Source organism: Ambystoma mexicanum, chromosome 5q (genome assembly GCF_040938575.1).
Source record: "Ambystoma mexicanum isolate Mex_15411 chromosome 5q, UKY_AmexF1_1, whole genome shotgun sequence".
NCBI lineage: Eukaryota > Metazoa > Chordata > Amphibia > Caudata > Ambystomatidae > Ambystoma > Ambystoma mexicanum.
Window position 1 is genome coordinate 81,860,864 of NC_090933.1, and position 22,740 is coordinate 81,883,603.

At 44.5% G+C, this 22,740-nt stretch overlaps 1 protein-coding gene across 1 annotated transcript in view; it reads right to left on the reverse strand.

The window, feature by feature from the left end:
- The window catches only part of FRRS1L (ferric chelate reductase 1 like), a 79,856-nt gene extending 65,891 nt beyond the window's left edge, over positions 1-13,965 (reverse strand). The window contains exon 1 of the mRNA XM_069620554.1: positions 13,463-13,965. Within this exon, the coding sequence (XP_069476655.1) occupies positions 13,463-13,922 (460 nt within the window). The 5' untranslated portion in view covers positions 13,923-13,965. The remainder of the gene's footprint in view (positions 1-13,462) is intronic.
- Between the last annotated feature and the right edge of the window lie 8,775 nt (positions 13,966-22,740).

Sequence of the window (22,740 nt, forward strand, 5' to 3'; positions counted from 1 at the left end):
TGATCACCTCTGGAATGGGATGATGCAGTGTGACCAGAGTTTGAATCCCTAGGCAAAGCCAATTTAGCCTTTCATCCTTTCAAGGTCGATAAATCCAACACCACAAGTGGGAAATAATAACATTGATTATTGCAGTACATAGAAGCTGCCCCTCTGCGTGAAGTGCTCTAATATTCAATATATTCTGGTGTTCTCATTGCAATTGTATTCCTAATTGCAAATGTCTAGCTGATTAGTCAATCTAAATCCAAGTAGACAATCCAATCTGGTGCAGTGAAATGCATTTGTCACACTTTTCTGGTTAATACTCTGGCTACACCTTCCTCAGGACCAACTCTTTAAATGTTAGGATTATATTCACAGTTAATCTTTGAGGTTTAAGAGGATTCCAAACTTATCAACATGCTGTGTTGGGCGGCATGCCAGATGACATCTAGTACACATTAAATAATTCTGGTCTACTGTAATGAAGGTGCTGTTTCAAAAGCTGAAGAATGCAAACTAAGGAAAATGTATGTCCAACTTCTCTGAAAGGATCGCTATTAATAGCGGGTACTGCCTAAAGAAACACAGCCACTGTCTTTATTCCCCCCTTATCTACCATTGGTGAAATTACTGTCCTCTTAAACTCCAAGAATCAATTGGCAATGTACTCATAACATTTAAAAGAATTGTCCTGAAGATGGCACATGTTTATTGCATGTGCTACCCCATGTATGTCACTTCACATGCATTCTCCGCTCCTGACATACTCCATAAAAAATCTCATCTTCGCCCTCATGTGTTACACTGTAAGCCTTCTCTCCTCCACGCACAGTCTCTCACACCCAGGTAGCATTAGAAGCAATGACCACCAAGCACTCACCACAGATTTGCAAACAATGCAGGTACACACGCTCATGCACAAGTGAAATATACACAGGCACAACCTCACAGACAGGGTACATATTGTTTTGATAACCATGAGCATAAAGTAGTTTAAATGAAATACAAAAACAATTTAGTCATAGGGCAGAACGGCTTGGAGGAGGAAGAGTAAGGTTATGAGGGTTCTGATGGAAAGGTTATGAGGGTTCTAATAGAAATGAGGGGTGTCCCCTATTTTGAAAGTATGTCCTTACAGATGGAAATAGGTGCTGTGATGAGCCAAGGTCTTCTGTTTTACTAAAACAAAAAACTAAAATAAATGTAGTTCATTTTCTATTTTAAATGTTTTTATTGTTTTTGTTTACTTTATATTACTTTTATTGTATAATTTGTCCTCATATTTATTATCTTTCCTTTTTGGCATTGACTATGAGATATTATCACATAGATTCACATTGTTGCTATAACAATATTGAAGGTGGAATTTACCATCCACCACAGTGGGGGTTAATTTAAAGGGCCTACAGTGGGGTAAAGATGAAATCCGATGGTCTTCAGCAGAGAAGACGGAGTGGGATGGGTTGGGTAAGGAAATTAGGTCACAGCCCTAAGGTAAGGTTTTGGAGTGGGACAGAAACAAAAAAAACAAGCATTGTTAAAGCTAATAGGACTGGCCTTGTTGATTAACATATGTAAACAAAAAAGATCCTGGGATCGGCTCTAATCAACTTTTGTGCAAAGAGCCGTGCCATGAAAAGACCACAAAGTAGAACTGCAGACCATTAGAACCCGAGGAGAACTAGCAATGCACCATCCCCTCAGAAAATTACATTCAGTCCCACCCCATCTCTCTTACAAAACCATGCTGGGTACAGGACTGTAGATCGATGATATTGATCATCCTCAGATTACACGGGTAGCAACTAAAGTCTGAATTTCCCCATGAAAAACGAATTATATGACATCATACTGGAGGACTAAAGATCAGGAGCTCAGCTCCTCTGATCGATGGTCACTTGAGTCAACTTCACACATTATTCTATTTGCCACTACGGAGAACTCAGGATCAGAATCCGAACACTGTGAGGACAGCGGATACCTCGCGCAAGACGCCAAGTCGCAATACTGGAAAACTGGAAAAGATAAATGAATCAAGGCCATTCCAGATTTACTGACAATAAGGAACTCTACGTCAAAAGATTCTAACAATTCTAAAAGGGAGACGACTAAACCACAAGCCAGATCAAGCATCGACACAGGTGCCCTGGTCTGACCAGCAGGAACTGCCCCAAAAAACCTTCATGTTAGGTGTGCTCCACCTCTGCACTACGTGAGGAACAGAAAATGCTGAGTCTACGGCTCTGAGGGGCGTACATATTGGGTCTAAGAAAGAAGTAATTGGTCCTGAAGAAGATGATACACGAAAGAAAATCATTGAAACCGGTCGACCAGAAATGTAGATGTCACCTGACTAAGATGGACACATAGGCGACTTGTGCTGATTGGAAATTTGAACTAATGTTGTGGTTATTGCAATTGGTTTTATGTGTAAACTATATGCTCTCGCAATAGCTGACCGTGTGTGTACTCCAAGAAAAGAGACAAATAGTGGGATTATTACAACTTGCTGAGAGTATGATATTTATATTCTTAAATGTTTTAGTACATAACACTTGGGCCAACCAGACACACCTCATGGAGGGCAAGTAAATTGTCCAAATCTTGACGTCTAGTCCCACGTGAACAGTCTGTTTGACAAAAGTGTGCAGTCGGGGGTCACTGTTTCCCGTAACTGCAATTTTTAACTGTTTTGTGTCAAAATTAAGACTGTGTTAAATGCAATCATTTGAATAATTTGTCTGAAAATCACCTCATTGTATGTAGGAACAGGGTGAGTGTTGCCCCCATGTATCTCCTTCAATCAGTCGGTGCAACAGCGCTTTCTAGGGTGAGGAGTATCATGAAGGGCTAGGATAGTGTGTCCTGTTTAAGGAGAGTGTTAGGGCCTGCATTGATTGCGCAATAAAGAAATTGGCTCGAGAGAAGCTTCCTGTCCGATTTCTGTTTTGTGTGTTACAGAACTCAGGAGGAGAACACCCATGCCTGAAATGAAATGATCACAGTATTTTCTGGACAGGGTGGCTTACTTTTTTAAGTTATGTGCAATGGACAAGAATTTGACTACAGCACTGGCTCATTCCTATTCCAGCTTCTAACAAGGTTGACCGGAGCCTAATAGGCATCTGGAAAAGGAGGGTAGCTGTTTCAGAATTAAGTGGGAGTATCGTACTATGAATTTGTAAGTAGATTAATCATGCAGTACTCCTTTTTGCTATATTATGTATACCTCATTCTTCTGTGTGACTGAAATGTTGAGATATTTCTTACACAGCTAACTATTTGCAATATGATGAAAACCTTACACTTACATATTTCTGTGCTGTCAATTATTGTTTGCACAAGGAGAACAGTGTATGACTGTGTGATTATATTGATATAGTTTTAGTTTTAAAAGATATATGTTTGGGATATGGTTAGAGTAGATACATATTTGCTGCCTAGAATGCAAAATGTGTTGAAAATAACTAGGTTGTCAATAGGCAATGCACAGTATTGTATTTATCTGTACAAATTGTATGGTTTAATAAACCAAAATATATTGTAAACTAACTAGGCTTATAGGGTAAGTTTCTTTCTGACACAGTGCCATTACCAACTGATCTGGCCCACCGGATTGGGGTTTTATTGCTATTAGCACCCTGAGTTTGTAATCCAAAAAATCAGGGTGCTGACAGCAATCTATTTTGTTTGAAGGAACAGGATGCGCTTGCAGCGTCTTGTCCATTCACACAAAATATTTACCTATGATGGCCACAATGGAGATAGAAGGCGGGACTCTTTGCGGAACCCCTTGTCCATTTCCATGGCGGTTTGGGAGGCTGAGTGCAGATAACTAGGGTGGGATGGGACCGGGTTGGGGCAGAGAAGGAAAGGAGCGGAGACTGAAGGGGAATTGGGGCAAAAATGGCGGCCTAGGCGCTCGAAGCTCTGAGCTTTCTCGAAACACACCTTGGATCATGGGTATGCTGATTGGCTGTGGCGCCCGCCCAAGGTGCTAATGAATGATACTATTTTGTAACAGTAATCGGTAAGCGAATACGATACATAATATCAATTCAGTATAGACATTCAATGACTATAATGCATCATTGTCAGACATGCCCAATCATTCCAAGATGGTGCGTGTGGATATACTGCTTTAGTTAGGATGCAATTGCCCAAGCAAATGCACTCTGTACACTGCAGAACAGTGGGTTGTAATGGATAGGGAGTCTTGTTTTTATATTCTTTGTCCAGACTGGTAATACAACACAAACGTGTAAAATAAATAAATCTATAAAGCAGAAAAACAACCAAAATGCTCTTTACAGCAACATTTCACAACTGTACATCCAAATTACAGAGTTGTGATAGCAACAACAAAATGGCTGACATTATCACAGAGCTTTCATCATGATGCACACTTTATGCATCGGGAAGCAGCTGATTGATAGTAAGGACCCTATAAATATTCCTGCAAGAGATCTGGCTCTCGTTAGCCAGACATAGAAAACACTGTGAATATGTAAACATTGGTTAGAATATGTTCTGTAAACGAGCACAGAAAAGCATAAGGGTTTGTTCAAACATTCAACATAATCCCAGTTTATTTTGTTACTTTCTTCCATAAAATTAGAATTGGTAACTAAACATAAATATCTTGGTGTCATATTTGACAGTAAACTAAGGTTGATGAAAAAGATATCAGCCATTGAGAAGAGAGCAAAAACAACAAAGAATGTAATTAATCAATGTATTACGGCCCAGGGTGAAAGTATTTTAAAATCTATTGTATCCATGTATGAGGCAAACTTTCAACCACTCCTCCGACATGGCAGCAAAGGTTACGCTTCTCGGTCCTTGTAAAAACTAGAGAGAAATCAAAGTAAAATATGGGAATCATTTGTTTGCATTGGTAGAGCAACCCCAATAGAAGCACTTAGACTGAAATAAGGATGTGTTGGTATAATATTTAAAATCTAGAAAAGGAGGATGCCCAGAACAATTATATAAACTGCATAGATGTGTGTGTTTTTGCCCATCAATCCAATACATTTGGTGTTCAGAGATCTGAATACATTTTGTATTCTTTTGTTTCATATTCGTCATCTTTTTTTTGAGGTTTGCAACATAGCTCAAACTTAGTACAAAATTGAGACATACCCATGTATATAAACATTGTGCAAAAAGCAAGTGCAAACAATGCAGAAAGTACACTTCATTCATGAAACATTATGTATTCTGGGGATATTCAAATAAAGATTAGGGGTACACCTCTTGTACCTACCAAATCAACCAACAAACATTCAACCATACCTCAATCACATCAAATCTCCACACAGACAGTATCCAAAGTAAAGTGCATGTCCACTACAAACAGTAAACATGCAAACTGACGGAAATGATTTCTGGCTGGCGTCACCCTTTTATCCACTATTCACCCCCTACTCTGCAACATGTGGCGTTAAAATGAATTGACAGCTACATTCAACATAGTAAAACCAACCAAAAATCACTAACAAATAGGTCCATTTTCAACTGCCAATGCGAGTTTCGGCCAACAGTGTAGTTAATTTTCTTTTAAACAGCGGGCCATCTTCAGTTCAAGTAAAGATGTAGTATGGTGGACGGCACACTAATGTCACATAGACCAACAATTTAGCTGCACAATACAAAAAGACATGAAAGCACTAATTTAGTTTTTTCAAAACTTAATGTGAACTTACATCACTCTCAAATATGAACCTTTTTAAAGGATTTTAACCTGTTAATGTTCTTCTAAGCATCTGGCAGATACCCAGGCGAGACATACTCCCATACTCCCATGCACTCCCTCCGCAGAGGTACCACAGGCAATGTCAACAGAGGGGTCAATAGCATCAAATTCAGTGATCTAAAATGATATGTGACCACAGAAAAAGAGTATTTAACTATACCACTGTTGTGCCGGTAAGAGGTACACTATAAACAAGGGAAATATTTAGAAAACTTCCAGGTGGACCTAGCCTGATTAACCAACAAAGTTGCAAAAGGTATAGTATTCTTTAAGCATCCTTCATACCAGCTCTATTGTTTGAAGATATTAATTTGTGGTTGGATGAGGAACGCTGTCCTTCCATGAATACAGTAACATGTATCCTTTCAATATATATATAATTATAATATTTAAGGGAATGGCAACAATTACGATTACATGGCAACAACTTTATTCAGCAGAATCTACAGTATTTCAGAAAATGCGCATTGGTGCAAATGCAATTATCATCAATGCAAAAATTGCCATAGAGAAAGTAGTTTATCAATTCGAATGCATTTGTGGACCAGGGAAAATGTTGTGCTACTGCTAGGACCAAGGACACATCGTCATAGCGTAGAAATGCATTCAATGGATATGAATATTGCACTAGGGCAATTTTTGCAATGGTGCAAGATTTCTGTAATACTGTTCCTAATCTTTTGTTTTTTTCTAACATTTTAATCTAGAAGTTCTTTCAATGAGAGGTCAAGATGACACATAGCTGGATGACCAGAAAAAACGTATTTTGAATGCGATTGTGCTTTAGCTACTTTGTCCAGGTGGTAAAACATAATTGGTGTAGCAAGCTTTAAATCTCACTGTGCAACCTGCTTAAATCATAAACATGTGGTGGGCATCGGCTACATGGCGGAGCCCTCATGTATGCAACGATACTTAGATGATTTAACAGATCATGAAGAATGCACATTGTATTTACTGTTTAAGCTTGGTCAACCAAAATATTGTAGTAGAAGCGAGGAAAGATATTGAACGTAACAAGAAAATATGCCTTATTACAAGTCCGGCGGTAACCCTGCCGGTGCTACCGGCGGAATGCCGCCGGGCTTGTAAAATTTACCGGCTTGCCAGTAACACCGGGGGATTACAACCCCAGCTTTCTGGAAATTCAGGCGCTGGTATATTGTAATTCCCCATTCCCGCGGAATCCTATAAGAATCTGCGGGAATGGGGTCCACAGAAGCACCGGCACCGTTTCTAACGGTGCCGCTGCTTCCTTGACAGACTGCCTACCGTGGCCACTGTGTCCGGTAGGGTCCGACCTGTCGGGCACAGCGGCTGCGGCAGGTAGACTCGTTCGTCGGTCCAGAAACAACGGTGCTGGTAAGCTTACCAGCACCGTTGTTTCTGGACCGGAAAACTTGTAATGAGGCCCACTGTGTCTTTTATTTATTTATTGTTTATTTAAAGTGCGTTGTGGGTGACTAGCATCCTTTTCACACTGACCAATACACAAAAATAAATGTTTACACATTTACATTTGTATTACAATAAAATCAGTCTTAAAAGCTACTGTCCTTATTAATTGTGATTTTTTTTAACAGAGTTCTTCCCATACATACATTGCTGATGATGTATTTAATACTGAAGAATCAGCTTCAAACAAACAACTCCAAAATACATCAGAGGCAGGATCTTTGAACTTCTCATATGCACGGTCGTATGTACAATCTAACCTTTCGCATTGTGTAAGCACATGCCTTGCTGTCTCAATGGATTTCTCACAGTCTCTGCAAAGCCTGTGGTGCCATGGAATGCCTCTCCATGCACCAGTGTTTTCAAGTACCTTGCTAGTGTGGAGTCTGATCGATAGCATAAGCCTGATCATTGCTGGGTAACGTTTTTTTATTAAGTAGGGCTTGGGGCTATTTATGACAAACGATTGTCTGACATATTCGTGAAACTTTTTTAAAGTTCCAAGAATTGTCAGGCTATATATCTATCATGTACCCTTGCTTTTGCTGGTATCTTTGTCAAGTTAAAATCTAGCCATGTCTCTGGGATCTGAGTAATTCTAATCTTAGTCATGTAACTTGTCACTCTTATGTCTAATTTGCTGTACCGTTTACTCGTTTTATATCTACGACCATGTTGGTCAGTAAGCAACAGTAAACTGTCCGTACCCACCAGTTCATATTTAATCTTAGCCCATAGGTCACAGGACGCTACTGACCATATCATATCTAACGAAGATAGACCCAGTTCTAGTCTGATTGCCCGAACAGGCGTGCCGGCGGGTAAGTTTAACATGGAACGAAGAATCTTTCCCTCAAGTTTGCCAACAACTTCGACCCACTTCCAAGGGAAGACCTCCAAAGCGTACATGATCATGGGCACAATTGATACTTTATATGCGTCCTTTATGTAATCCGGTAGTAGAAGATCATAAAATAGAAATTATAAATGTCTGACTCACTGAGTCATCTTTCAGACAACTTTTTCCCTGGTTCTTGGGTGAAAAAAATTATTTCCCTTAATGACATTATTACAACACCAACATCCGATACATTTTTTCATGTATCTTGAGGTCAGAAATCATGTCAACAGATCACATAATATATTTACTTAATTGCCCATGTGATATATGTTAAGACTTAAGAGACAATATGCAACAAAAACAGAAAATCTCCAGTGGCTCAACATTTCACAAAAGCTGCACATAATGCAGCACAGTTACATTTTCAAATGTTGGAACATGCCAATCCCCACACAAATCACAGATTGTTAGAATAATTTGTTATGCTAGATTAATACATTAACATTCCAAAATTCTAAAGGAATGAGCGATCACGTGTCTCAGTGTTATTGACCAATGTTTCTTTTGTTTTTGTGAGTCAGTCGTTATAGAATGTGACTTGAGTATTTTGTTTATGTTAATACTGACATAATTTCTTTTACAATGCGTTTCCTGTTTCTCACATAAAACAAGACGCCACTTGGCTTTTTGTAGGAATTAATTGGACTACCGTTAGTCTGTATCTCCAGTGTCTGCTGCAGTGATTTGAGATGCTTTTTGCCATTTTCATTTTGTTAGTTATCATTTGAGTCTTCACATTATTCAGTGGGTAGAGAATGGAAATATTACAGAATTTTTGTTTTTGTTCTTTTGTAGCATTTAGAAAAGTCAAAGTGTTTTTGAAACAAGAGAGCAAAAAAGTGCTGGTGAACCAAAAAAGGATGTGCTGAAATATAACCACTTAGTCTGGAAAAATCTTGACTAAAAAGAAAGGTTTTAAGAGTTCTCCTCTATTTAGTGAGATTACATTTAATTGTGAGAGTTACTGGAAGTTTGTTCCACAGCCTGGATCAGTGGACCTGAAAACCTTGTCATAAAATGTTATACATCACTATAAAATATTATAAAAAATGGAATTGAAAGGGATGGAATGATAAAAATACTTTGTTAAAGTGATCTTATTATGAGAATAATTTTCTAAATTAAAAAATAAAATTCTTCCGGCAAACGTGTGTGCATACTGATAATGAACTAATCCGGGAGTCTGCAACCTTTTCTCAGGTGTTTTGGACTTAAACCCCCAATGGCCTGGCCAGCATAGTCAATGATGATGGATCATGATAGTCAACGCAGTCCAGATCATTTGGCGAGCCACAGGATGCAGACCCCTGAACTGATATAATCCTTTGTACTTATAGACAGGATCTTACACATGTTGTGTTATATACTTAAAGAAGCACAAAATGAGTACTCAAAGTCAGTATTTGTAAAGAATGGAGTGAGGATAAATAACTATGCAGTTGGATTATTTTACTCAAGTCCTGAATATTGTATGTGTTTTAAAATGGAGAAAGGTTTTAAATATTTTGATTAATTAATGATGGATACATTGCAGACTGATAGGAAATCTGGGACTATATTTGTTTTGTGTTTTAAAAGACAGCATGTATGTTATTTTGATTGTCAATGTTCTACAATTTCGATAGAAACATTTGAACAACTAATAAGAATTGAATTTGAAAAGTTAGAATAGCTTGAAGTGGGCAACAACAGCCTCCGTCAAGCAAACCTTGGCTCGCTAATTTATGTGTGGTAGTCAGAAGTCTTTGGATAAAAGCACCCACTTAGTGACTTTCATGACTAACACTGCAATAACCAAATGTGCAACACAGTCTTCAATGTTTAGTTATCCCGATGTCTAAAGTAAAGTCGATAGGACTAGATTGGCTGACGCATTATAATTTAAAACTAACTTTATTAGGTTTTCAATAAAATAACAGAACACATCCATATTATGATGTATATAACAAAAGGAACGAAAAGTTTGTATACAAGGGGAAGGCCGAAACTAAATCTGAATCCAAGTTGTCCCTATATTCTGACATAATGAACCATAAAGTTTATGAAATGTACCCCATATCTCATCATAGTCTTCAATATCACGGTACTTATAGGAAATGTTTTCCTTTGCTGATAAAATCAATAAACTATGGAACCAGTCTTCACATGGGCACCTTTGTCCTTCCAAAAACCTTGTATTTGCTTTTTTCTACTGTAAGGGCTCTGTAGATCCATTTCTTTTTTGCATTGGATGTGCCATGCCATTTTAGAAACAGACCCAATGCACATGGAATTGGATCTCTAGGGAATGTGAGGTTCATGACCAGCTCTATGCGTTGAAAGACATTCCCCCAAAAAGTCCTTCAACTTGGAACAGAACCAAAACATGTGAATAGTAGACCCTTTTTCTCTTTTACAATACCAACAATGGATCTGGGAGCAATTTCCTTAATCACATTTTTCGCTCATCTACATCAAACTCCCTCAGGGTAAGTCGCTTCTCCAAGCAATGAGTTGGTGGTAGATCTCTTTCTTCGGCTGGGGCCTTCCTCTGGAACAGCCTCCCTGAAACTTGAAGAGAATCATCTTCGGTTCCAGAAGCACCTCAAAACCTTTCTCTTTGCTTCTGCTTTTTCTCCTCCTCTCCCCTGCTGACTTCCTAGCTGACACTGAGTTTGCACTGGTTACCTGGTCACCCTCTGATCTCGGGCCCTGGTCCCCTCCGCCGCGAGTCGCACTCCTGCACTGCCTTCCTAACAACCCCCCGCACTTGGCGACTGTTTCTGTATGCCTACAGTCCCACTACATGCAAATTGACACCTGATGTCTGCACTTATCCTTGCACTTGCCACCTGCTAGCTGTACTTTTTCTTACTGTTTATTTTTGGGGTTTTTCCTATCCCATGTACTGCACTGTCCTGTCCCCCTTCACTCCCGCACTTCGCCTGCTTCCCCTTCCCATGCACTTGCACGATCTGAATGACACCTGGCCTAGTAGGATCGTTGTCTGTCATCCCTCTGTTTCCCCCTCCCTTGCCTCGTCGCGCCTTGAAACACTTGTGTATAGGCGCGTTATAGATGCCATATCATATCACTTTTTTCCCGAATGAAGCATGCAGAGTATGTGTGATAAGTGAATTCAGTGGTAACCTCTTCCCTTCTAGTTCACTTTGAGTTGCATTGGTGGCACTTGACACATTGAAGCCCAGTTGCACTCCCTCACGTCTGGTTTTCCCGCTTCTTCGGGCAATACTTAAATCTTGACCAAGTTCCAGTCCTATGCATGCCTAACAAGAACATCAGTGACGTACCTAAATTGTTCGCTATCAACTCCCAATTTAGCTAGTTAATGAAGTGTTCCCCACAAGTATTAAAGCAGTGCTGATTTCGCTTCTCGAGTCTCATGAGGACCCCAACCCAGAAATGGAGGTAATTTCCGCATGCTACATCTCATATATGAGTGGGGAACCACGCAGCTGTAAACTGTTACACTTAAGTTACACCTGACCTATATAATGTGATTAAAAGAAGGGGAAGAGACAGAGCAAGGATAAATTATATAAACTGTAAGGATTTGTGCACTCAAAAACCATAAGGACGCCTATGGTGTTATTTGTATGCAAAATGCACAGAATGACAAGTTGTTCTTTTCATCAACTCACACATTTCAATCTTAATTTTTCCACTCTCTTTCACAGATGGAATTCTATACGATACTGGAGAAATGTTTAAGAATGTGTAAAACGCATGCGCAATAGCTTGGTTTAGATCAGGATTAGATCAAAACTAACACTGTGGGGAGACAACCCTGCCCATTGGAACAATGGGAAGTCGTCAAAGATCTAATAATGCACAATGCATTTGTTTAATTTGTTTTCCAGGTGTTGCATACTAGACGGGACCAACGTCTTCGTGATATGTGCTTTGGGACAAATATTCGCCCCTCAGTAAATGGCAGCACCGCCTAAGCTCTGTCGGTGAGGCTGCCTCTTCGGCCGTCGCATACTTGCCAACCCTACCGATTTAGGCGGTAGGATACCGCTTTTTAAGCAGTCCTACCGCCTACCGATTTTTTGACATGAAATACCGATTTTTTTTTGTAAAAAAAAAAAAAAAAAAAAAAAAAAAAAATTTTTTTTTTACATTTTTTTTTTTTTGACCACGCCAGCTCGGGGAGTCTTTCAAGGGCTCCCCCGAGCTGGCGCACCGGGAGAATGCCCGGCATGCAGGCTTTTAATGTCAAAGGCACCCACGGCGGTGGGCTAAAAGCGCCCTTCCGCCGCGGGTGCCTTTGACAAAAGGCGCCATTAGCCCCCCACCACGCCAACTCGGGGAGTCTTTCAAGGACTTCCCCGAGCTGGTGTAGCGGGAGAAGGCGCGGCATGCAGGCTGTTAACGTCAAAGGCACCCACGGCGGTGGGCTAAAAGCACCCTTCCGCCGCGGGTGCCTTTGGCAAAAGGCGCCATTAGCCCCCCACCACGCCAACTCGGGGAGTTTTTCAAGGACTTCCCCGAGCTGGCGTAGCGGGAGAAGGCGCAGCATGCAGGCTTTTAATGTCAAAGGCACCCACGGCGGTGGGCTAAAAGCGCCCCTCCACCGCGGGTGCCTTTTGGTCAAAGGCGCCATTAGCCCCCCACCACGCCAGCTCGGGGGAGTCTTTCAAGGACTTCCCCGAGCTGGCGTAGCGGGAGAAGGCGCAGCATGCAGGCCTTTGATGTAAAAGGCGTCCACGGCGGTGGGCTAAAGGCGCCCCTCCGCCGCGAGTGCCTTTCACAAAAGGCGCCATTAGCCCCCCCACCACGTCAACTCTGGTGAGTCTTTCAAGGGCTCCCCCGAGCTGGCGTGATGGCAGAAGGCGTGGCAGGCGCCTCATTGTCATTGAATGCACCCGCGGCGGCGGGCTCATTCAATGACAATGGGCTGCTGACGCGCCCTATTCCTATCATTACCTCCTCGACTGACTATTTTTGAAACTTTAAGATTCCTACAGATTTTTGGTCACAGAATGTTGGCATGTATGCCGTCGCTGGCCTTTGTGCTGAAGTGGAGGGGCTTTCACAGGCCCCCACTCCCCTGCGCACTCTTTACTGCGCTACTCCAAACACGACATCAGCGTCAAGAGAAAAGCACAATGGGGGACCCGCTGCGCGACATGTACGTGACGTACAAAATGGACATTAGAGCCCCGTCTTCTTTCACATAACTGCAGGAACTGCAGGGGCTTCCCAATAAGGTGTCTGAAAGGATGGTAAACACACTCCCTCTCCCCTCACGCCATTCTTCTCAGCGGTAAAAACACTCGACTTCAGAGGAATGAAAAATGCCCCCGCTCAATGTTTTGCTTCAGCCGCGCCCCTCCCCCCGTACTCCCCCCTCTGCTGACCTTCCTCCGAGAGGTAGCGCAGGTCATAGAACTCGGAGGCGAAGGTTCCGTAGGAGTCCTGGTGCAGCTCGTCTAGGCCCGGGTCCTGGCGGCTCTCGTCAGCCGGGCTGGCCCCTGCCAGGAGCAGAAGCCACCAGGCTCCCCAGCAGCAGCAGCAGCCCCCCAGGCAGCAGCGCAGCCACCACCAGCCCAGCATCACCATCAGCATGGCCCGGGATGCAGAGGGGCAGGCTGCGGCGAGAGGACGTGCGTGAGGGGAGAGGAGGCGCGGGCACCGCACAGTGCTCTGCCGCCTCCAGAGAAGCTGCCTTCCCGGTCCGCATCGGTCTGCTTCGAGCACCCCCACCTCTTTCACACGCTCAGCCGCCCTCTCCCCCAGAATAGAGAGAGGAGGGGTGGGGGGATAAGGCTGCGTGACGAAAAAAGCATTGCTTTTCAGGGTTAGGTACCAGATAAGCATACACGGTTGTCTGATTTTTCCCCCCAATAAAAAGTAGCATACATCGCAGATACAGCGGCTGTCTCCCGTTGCGCTTATATTGGATATGCAAGCTGCTGCTTGCTTTGCTCTGTGCTTTTTTTTAATGTGTTTATATTTTTAAACCTGTTCTAAAATTATTGCCTTTTTGGGTGAAAGTCCATGTGCGCGCGTGTATGCGTGCCATGGTCCTCGGAGTAAGTCAACATTAATGAGCCAATCGTAATAATTAATATTTGTGCGGGATTCGTGCCTTTCTGTAAATGAAGCCTTAATAGACAATATTCTCGTTTTAGTCAACATGGATGCATAACAATCGGCAGTTGCATTTTCATCAAAGTGCTTGATGCAAACCAATCTACACAGGTATCATGCAAACAGAATGTAGAGGACATAAATCACACACCCAACTAATTATCTGTCAGTTTCTTATCTTTTTCCAAACAAAGTAACAATTAAAGGGCCTGTTCTTTCAGTCTCATCAAACCTTTTTATTTCGGGCTAATAGGTGTCGCTTGCAACACCTTTAAAAGTCTAAACTATTTGTTGTGGCCTTAAAGGACGACAGGATGCTGTAAGGGGTTCCAACTGTCTTTATTGTAAGACAAACGGGTGCCTTAACTCGGGACAAACATTTACTCACAGTTCGGTTCAGTTCAGCTTCATGGCTTCCCAGTTAACTCACTGTGGGAAGGGTGTGCACAATGATGGCACGCTGCAAGCTTCTAGGGCCCCCATGTAGCCTCCTGTGGGTTTGGACTTATGCCCTAGAAGCTGTGACTGGAGGCTGCTCAAAACCTCCTGTTATTGCCTCCTTATCAGGAGCAGCGCTGTGGCATGACCTGCTTGGTCTGCCGCTGCATCAACACTGGCGAAAACCTTTTTCCCGCGGAGCGTGGGCTCGCAAGATCACGTTATGCCGAGATCTCGCTAGAACACGCTCACGCGATCTCCCCCACACACCTCCTTTGCCTCGAAAAGGATGGATGGTCATTCCATGACAAAGTCCGCAAACTTGCTGGGCTTCCTTCTCTCTCTCTGAGGTCTGCTTAGATCTGTATCTGGGGCAGGATTGCTGGAGTACTCTTGAGGAGGTGCGGGTGATTCGAGTTCTCCTTGTCTTGTTCTTCGCTGTGCCTCCCTGGGTGTAGTTGGAGAGTTGGTTGCCATGGTGTGGCTCCAAGGCATCTCTTTCTGAGAGGTGAGGGTTTTCGAATGTCCCCTGGCGGTCTTGATCTTCTCCGGTATCCCAGTGTGGTTGTTCCCTGTCTTCCTTCCTGCGGTACATGGCCACTCTCTCTAGATTCCATTTCCTTCCGTCGCTGGTGCAAATGTGGTTTGACCCTCTCTCCATGACTTCTATGGGACTGCTGTATTTGGAGCCAGTCGAAGTGTCTTTGTGGGGAAGGCGTATTTTCACCAGGTCACCTCTGTTAACTACTGTGTGTCGCGCGGCTCGACGCAAGTCCCCTTGGGTCTTCATGGCTTCTTTGTTGCGCTGCATGTGAAACGCTACGTCATCCATGTCCACGTCTTCGTCAGCCCTCACTTGATGGAGCCAGGGTGGTACCAGTGAGGATGCTGCCCTTCTCCCCCTCAGCAGATGGAATGGCGAAACACCTGTGACGGCGTTGGGGGTGAGGCGGTGGGCTGCTACAGCTTCCTTGACTGTCTTGTACGGGTCTAGGCCCGAGGCATGAGCCAGTTGTAGCGCCCCTTTGATGAAGCGGTTTACCCGCTCAACCAGGCCATTGGCCTGTGGGTGGTATAGGCTTGCTCTCCGCTGTCGAATGTTGTTGAGCTTGAGAAATTTCTCCATTTCTCGGGAGACTAGCTGGACTCCGTTGTCTGTGACGAGTTCTTCTGGTAGACCTTCCCGCTGGAATACGGCGGTGAGTGCTTCAATGACTGTGCTTGTGGTGATGTCTGAGGTGAAGTCAGCTTCCACCCATTTGGAGAAGTAGTCGACCATGACTATCCCGTATTTGTGTTCTGGGGGCATGTTGTCCAGGGGCCCAATGAAATCCAAACCTAGTTTTCACCACACCCCTTTGGGGACTTCGGTGGGCAGAATGGGGGCTTGCCTCACAGCTAGGCGCTTGTCACTGTTGGTTCACTCATGGCACCTTTCGACCATTTGTCTTATGTCCTGATCCATGCCTGGCCACCAGTAGGTGTCGCGTATCCTGCGTCTGGTCATGTTGCATCCCAGGTGGCCTGAGTGTGCTCTGCACAGTATCACCTTGCGGATTCCGCTGGGCGGGATGATTTGATCGCCTCTGAGGATGAGACCGTTCATGGTGGTGATTTCCTCGTTCACTTTCCAGTAGGGACGAAGGCCTTCGGGGATCGCTCTCTCGTTGGGCCATCCTTCGCGAACCCAGGTACTAACATGCCGTAGGGCATCGTCCTGTTCGAACTCCTCCTGCCAGTGGCGCTCACTCAGGTCTATGTACTCGCCGTTCCTTAAGTCACTGATGGAGGCTACGACACACTCATCTTCCAAGAATGTGGTACCGGGGGCACTTTGGTTCAGGAGTCTGGACATGCAGTCTGCTTGTGCGTTTTTCCAACCCGCAATGTGGGCTATCTCGTATGTATAGTCTTGAAGCTTTGCGGCGATCCTGGCCAGCCTCGGGGTGGCAGTCTTGCTGCCGCCCGGGCTCAACATGTGAATGAGGGGTTTGTGGTCGGTGATCAGCTTGAATCTCGTCCCCCTTACATACGATCTGAAGTAGTTGACGGCCCATGCGAATGTCAACATTTCTTTCTCAACCGTGGAGTAATTCTTCTCCGATGATGACATCGCTTTGGATGCAAACGCCACGATATTCTCAGTGTCTTCCTTCTTCTGGGTCAAGGTGGCCCCCAGGCCATACGCGCTGGCGTCTGTGGTAATGCAGGTGTCCCATTCAGGGTTGTATGGTTTCAGGCACGGCGCGTGTAGAATTCTCTTTTTGATTTCACAGAAAGCTTCGTTCTGTTCCTGGCCCCAAGAGTAGGCTGCCCCCTTCTTCAGAAGCTCCCTCATGGGAGACGTGGTCTCGGAGAATCTAGGGACGAATTTGGCATAGTACTCCGCTAGCCCAGGAATGAGTGTAACTCCTCTTTGGACATCGGAGCCAGGGCTTCTGTTATGGCCTGCATGAGGTTCTTCTTGGGACTGACGCCGTCACTTGAGATGCAGTACCCAAGGTATTCTACCTTGTTCACCCCGAAGACGCGTTTTTCATGGTGTAGGTGAATGCCCTCCTCTTGAAGCCTGCTCAAGACTGTCCTGAGTGCCTTGTCATGGGTCTCGTTGTCTTTGGCATACACGAGGATATCACCTTGAAAGAAGGAAACATTCGTGAGTCCTTTAAGTAAGGAGTTCATCATCCTCTGAAATGCGGATGCTGCCGACGACAACCCACATGGCATGCGGGTATATTGGAAGGTGCTGAAAGGAGTGATGAACGCTGTAAGGGGGCAAGAGGATTTGTGCAGGGGGATCTGGTGATAGGCATCACGCATGTCCAGCTTAGAGAAGATTGCCGCCTCTTTCATCATGAAGACGATTTCATTGATGCTGGGGAGTGGAAAGCTATCCGTGATTACCTCTAGATTGAGGCTTCTTAGGTCGATGCAGATCCTGGGTCGTTGCTGGATTTCTTTTTGACCAAAACTACTGGACTCAGCCACTCTGAGGATTCCACGGTCTCGATGGTTCCTTCTTCGACCATCTTCCGAAGGTGGGCATCCAATGCGGGTCTCGCTGTGGCAGGTACTGCCCTGACTTTGTGTTTCACCGGGATCGCGTTGGGTTTCAGGCGAATCTTGTGGACAAAGTTTCTCACCTTCCCTGGGTTCTCGGAAAACAGGTTCGGGAACATCTCCTTGAAATTTTGCGCTGCTCCTGAGGAGACCATGAGTACCTGTTCCGGAGTGCTGGGATCTAGTTTCATGCTGAGTTTGTGTTGATCGTCCCATCCCAGCACGGCTGGGCCTTTGGGTGAGAAATACACTTTGGTGGTGGTAGACCTACCTTTGAAATCGATCCGGGCTTTGATGTAGCCTAAAAGGTCGACAGTTGCACCACCGAACACCGTCGGTTTTTGCCTGGTCGTTCTGATCTCTACTTTTGCTTGTCCCATCATCTCCTTGTATGTGTTGATGGGGAGGATAGTGAGGTCATATCCCGAGTCTGCCAAGACGCGCGTTTCCATTCCGTCAACCTTAATGGTGCAGTGGGGCTTTTCCCTCCTGGCATGGGGGGCGTTGACCATGACGACCATGGGTCTGTCCTGTAGATCGTCATCATCGCTCAAAGCGCAGTCACCATCGACACGGGAAACAGTTTTCTCCCGCCACGTGCATGCCGGAGCCACGTGACCAATGCGTCCGCACTTAGAGCACTCCTTATTCCTGGCGGGGCAATCGCGATCATTCGCCATGTGCTTGGTGCTGGTGCATCTATAGCATTTGGGTGCCTCCTTTTGCCTGGGACCTTTGTCTCTGGGGCCGTCACGGGACTGCTTGTCTCACGCCCTCTCCATTGTAGTGCCGCAAGTTCGGGCACGGGCAGGTGACTTCCCGCCTCTTTTCGTCTGCTGGAGGTTTCTTCCTCCGCCCTGGCAATTTGGATGGCCTTGTCAAGGGTGACCTCCTTTTCTTGTATGAACTTGTCCTGCACTTTCCTAGAGTTAGTGTGAACGACGAGCATGTCGCAGATGACCTGTTCTGCGTTTTCGCCAAAGGCGCAAAGAGAAGCCAGCTCCCTCATCCTGGTGATGAAGTCGTCCACGGGTTCGCTCCCTTCTTGTTTGCGGGTGTAGAACCTCAGCCTGTGCAGTACAACGTTCTCCTTATTGGTGAACCTCTTCACAATGCGACGAGTCGCTTCCTTGTAGACGTCGTCGTCGTCATCATTGGCCGCAGGTATTGCCTTCAAACTGGCAAAAATGCGCTGACCTTCAACCCCCAATGCATTTAACAGCATCGCCCTCTTCCTGACGGGGGCATACCGCCTGCCGCCCACTGCTTCCAGATAGGTGGAGAAAAGGGGCTCCCACTGCATCCATGGAATTGCTGGTGTCCCTGGTGAAGGGAGAAAGGCAGGGGGCGGTGTGGCGCCTTGCATGGTGGGCCCGTGGGTATTTTGATATCCTCGTCGCCAAATATGTTGTGGCCTTAAAGGACGACAGGATGCTGTAAGGGGTTCCAACTGTCTTTATTGTAAAACAAACGGGTGGACCTTAAACTGCCTTAACTCGGGACAAACATTTACTCACAGTTCGGTTCAGTTCAGCTTCATGGCTTCCCAGTAAACTCACTGTGGGAAGGGTGTGCACAATGATGGCACGCTGCAAGCTTCCAGGGCCCCCATGTAGCCTCCTGTGGCTGTGGATTTATGCCCTAGAAGCTGTGACTGGAGGCTGCTCAAAACCTCCTGTTATTGCCTCCTTATCAGGAGCAGCGCTGTGGCATGACCTGCTTGGTCTGCCGCTGCATCAACACTGGCGGGAACGTTTTCCCGCGGAGCGTGGGCTCGCAAGATCACGTTATGCCGAGATCTCGCGAGAACACGCTCCCGGGATCACGTGATGTCCCCACACTATTGCATTCAAATACTGATTCATGTGTACATAGGGATAAGAGCTTCTAACAAGGGGTACACATGAATGACTTTTGAGGAGCCATACACAGTGTATTTGGTGTTGTTAGTTTATTGATTTGTCCCATTCCATGCCCCTATCCAAGCTAATCCCTGTGGCTAATCCCACCCATTCCTGCCCATCTCTGGAACTCTGTGGGCTCTGAGCTCTTCCATGGAGGCAGCCATCTTGGATGACTGCTTCTAAGGAAGTTCTCTGGAATCAAGCCGAAACAAGCAGGCATCTTTGAATGCGAAAGATACCATGCATCTTGCAAATTAAATGATTCATTCAAGCATGTGAGTGTAATCTTTTTTGAAATTGCTCATGTAAATTTATTTTGTTTTTCATGATTTTGTTATACGTGCAACGTGTTGCGAGACGGCCGCCCCAGAGGGATGTTCGTTTACGTTCAAGGCATCTGGTGATGTAGCGTGCAGCCCCCGTGTGAGGTGGATGAAGGAACCGGCCCACAGAGATGCTCGGCACCTGCAAACATTTGGGGGAATCTTGCGTTCCGCAGACGTCCTTTCCTTTCTCGAATCACACTGAGTATTTGAGTATGATTGTTTCAGCTTCTGTTGCTAACCCAATGCAAAATCTATATTACGCTATGACATTGCATGATACGAGGGAACAAAAGCAGTGTAGATGTGTGCCTAATGCAGGTAATGTGCCCACTTCCCCACCAACAATGTCAACATCTAACACTTTATAAGTGCATTTTGCAAACTGACGCTTGCTTGTATGACCATGTTCACAGTGGTGCGCTGAGCTAACATGTGAAGCAGACTTTACTTTAATTGACTTATAATGCGCAAGAATGGACCCATGGGTATGATGGTGCAGACATGACAGACACAACAAGAAACACAAAGGTGATAGTCTAGAAAGGGGGTCATGAGCCGAAGCAAGAAACTTTAGTTAAACAACCGGGAAACATGGCACATGTTCAATACTTATTCCCATCACCTACAAGGACATAGGGCCTCATTACAAGTTTGGCGGTAGCTTTGCCGGTAAAACCGGCAGGCTGCTGCCGAACTTGTGAAATTTACCGGCGCCCGGGAATGGGCAATTACCAGGTCATTACAGCTCTGTCGGACCGGGTATTTGCCCATTCCCTGGAGCTGGTAAAAAATCCTCCCGTAATGGGGAGGCTGGATGCACCGGCACCAATCAGAATGGTGCCGGTGCATCCAACATGCTCTGCTTGCGGGTGCCGGTTTGCCCGCCAGTTCCGACCTGGAGGGCGAAAAGGCACCTGCGAGTAAAACTCGTAGTTTGCTGGTCTGGTAACTACGGTACTGGCAAGCTTACCGGTACCGTAGTTACCGGACCGGCAAACTTGTAATGAAGCCCATAGTCTCATATGAAAGTACGGAGAGCCAAAGCACTGCCCTGGGATTTGCGGCACATGTCTGTGTTCTTGAATCGATGGTCCCTGTATGTTTTCTGAATGGATTCAGAGTTCTGTTTTCTGCATGAAAGGTGGCTGAGTCTAAGAGTGTAGCTCTGAGCTCTGCCAAAAGGATGGCGCGTGCCTGATATTTGAGGATGGGCACAGCTTCTTTTGGTATTGTTTAAAGGGGAACCTGCAACATGTACAACATAGTAATTTATTTACATTTCAAAATATGTACCTTAATGGCATAACATTGTCCAAGGTGATAACATAATTTCCAGATGTTATCTTTCCCTCCCCCTGAGCTAGTGTTTTTCAACCAGTGGAGGTAGAAGACAAGTGTTTGTTTTACCACCTAAATTTCATCTACATGACATACCTCATAACACATACCTACAAACTAGCTTTAGAACTGTTGGCATATAAAATGCAATTCACAAGGATTTAATATCACCAAAGAACTAAGGATTCGTGTCAAGGCAGCAGGCTTGCTAGCTATTGAAAGGGAGCTAATTCTAATTAATCTTCTTGTGAAATTAAGCAGGATATGCAGCAGATCCTCCAGCTTAAAAATACTTGCTTGTGTTCTCATTACATATTGATCTGTGTGTCTGTTCAACACACAGTATCTGTTTTTGGAAACAGTAGTAAAGTCCTACGGTGTGTCTATAGCAAGTATTTTTAAGTGGGAAGAGTTTCCGCATATGCTGTATAATTGCTGAAATGTAGCAACAATAGGAAAAAACATGGATTACCAGAAAATATGATTCAATAGAAAAATTATTACCAGCACAAGAAGATTAATTAGAATTGGAAACTCCTTATGATATTGAGAGATGTAGGAGGAAACACTGATTGCTGACAATTTGTGCGAGCATTCTTTTTCCTGATGAAGACCTCTTGGAGGTCGAAACACGTGTCAGCTTTGTGTGTTGAACTGACATTACATTCTTAAGATATTTTGATCATAGACTGTAAAAAAATTATTTTTCAGACTTTTTTTCAAAATTCAGTTAATGGAAGATTAGGAGCACCTAGAGCATAGCTAACCAATGGAACTTTGCCATGTGTGGCCTTGGGCTTAGGCCATTTGCTCAAATCCATGCGCGCACCATCAATTGGCCTAGCGTTTGAATGTAATTTAACAAGAATACATAGAACTAATAGGTAACTAGCTCAACCTGATAATAACCCTCTTAATTTCTATTAATTTTATGTTGGTCAATTTTAAGGTTTCAAAATGTCCTAAAATCAAAGCAGATGCAATGATGTCCATCACTTTGTCAAGAATCCCCTTTACCACTACGCTTTAAAACGCAGAGACCCCCAAAGGTGGGACCTCTTTCACCAGAAAAAATTGTCTGTCTGTTGGAAAACACAGAGAGTTCATTTCTCTTATTTCTCGGATTAGGGATTTTGAGACCAATGCTCCAGCTGCCTGTCATTGTCTCTTAATCACTACCCACTTCAGCCTCTCCCCATGTGACCCACTCTCTTTTTTTGATTGCTTTTCTTAAATGCTTGCCAATTCCCATCCCTAATGTGTTCCACACTGCTACCACAGTCCCCCACAATCTCTCTCCCCCTACAGCCCTGGAAACCTCCGTTACCCTTTTGTCCCACTAACTGTACACCCTTGATTTCTTCCAGCTTCTTCCCACACACTCTTTTAATCCATCCTGCTTTACCTGTGTCAAGCCCCAACCATTCCTCTTCAGAATCTCGTTTTACCACAGCTCTTCTCCAGTCAAAATGCGGTTTT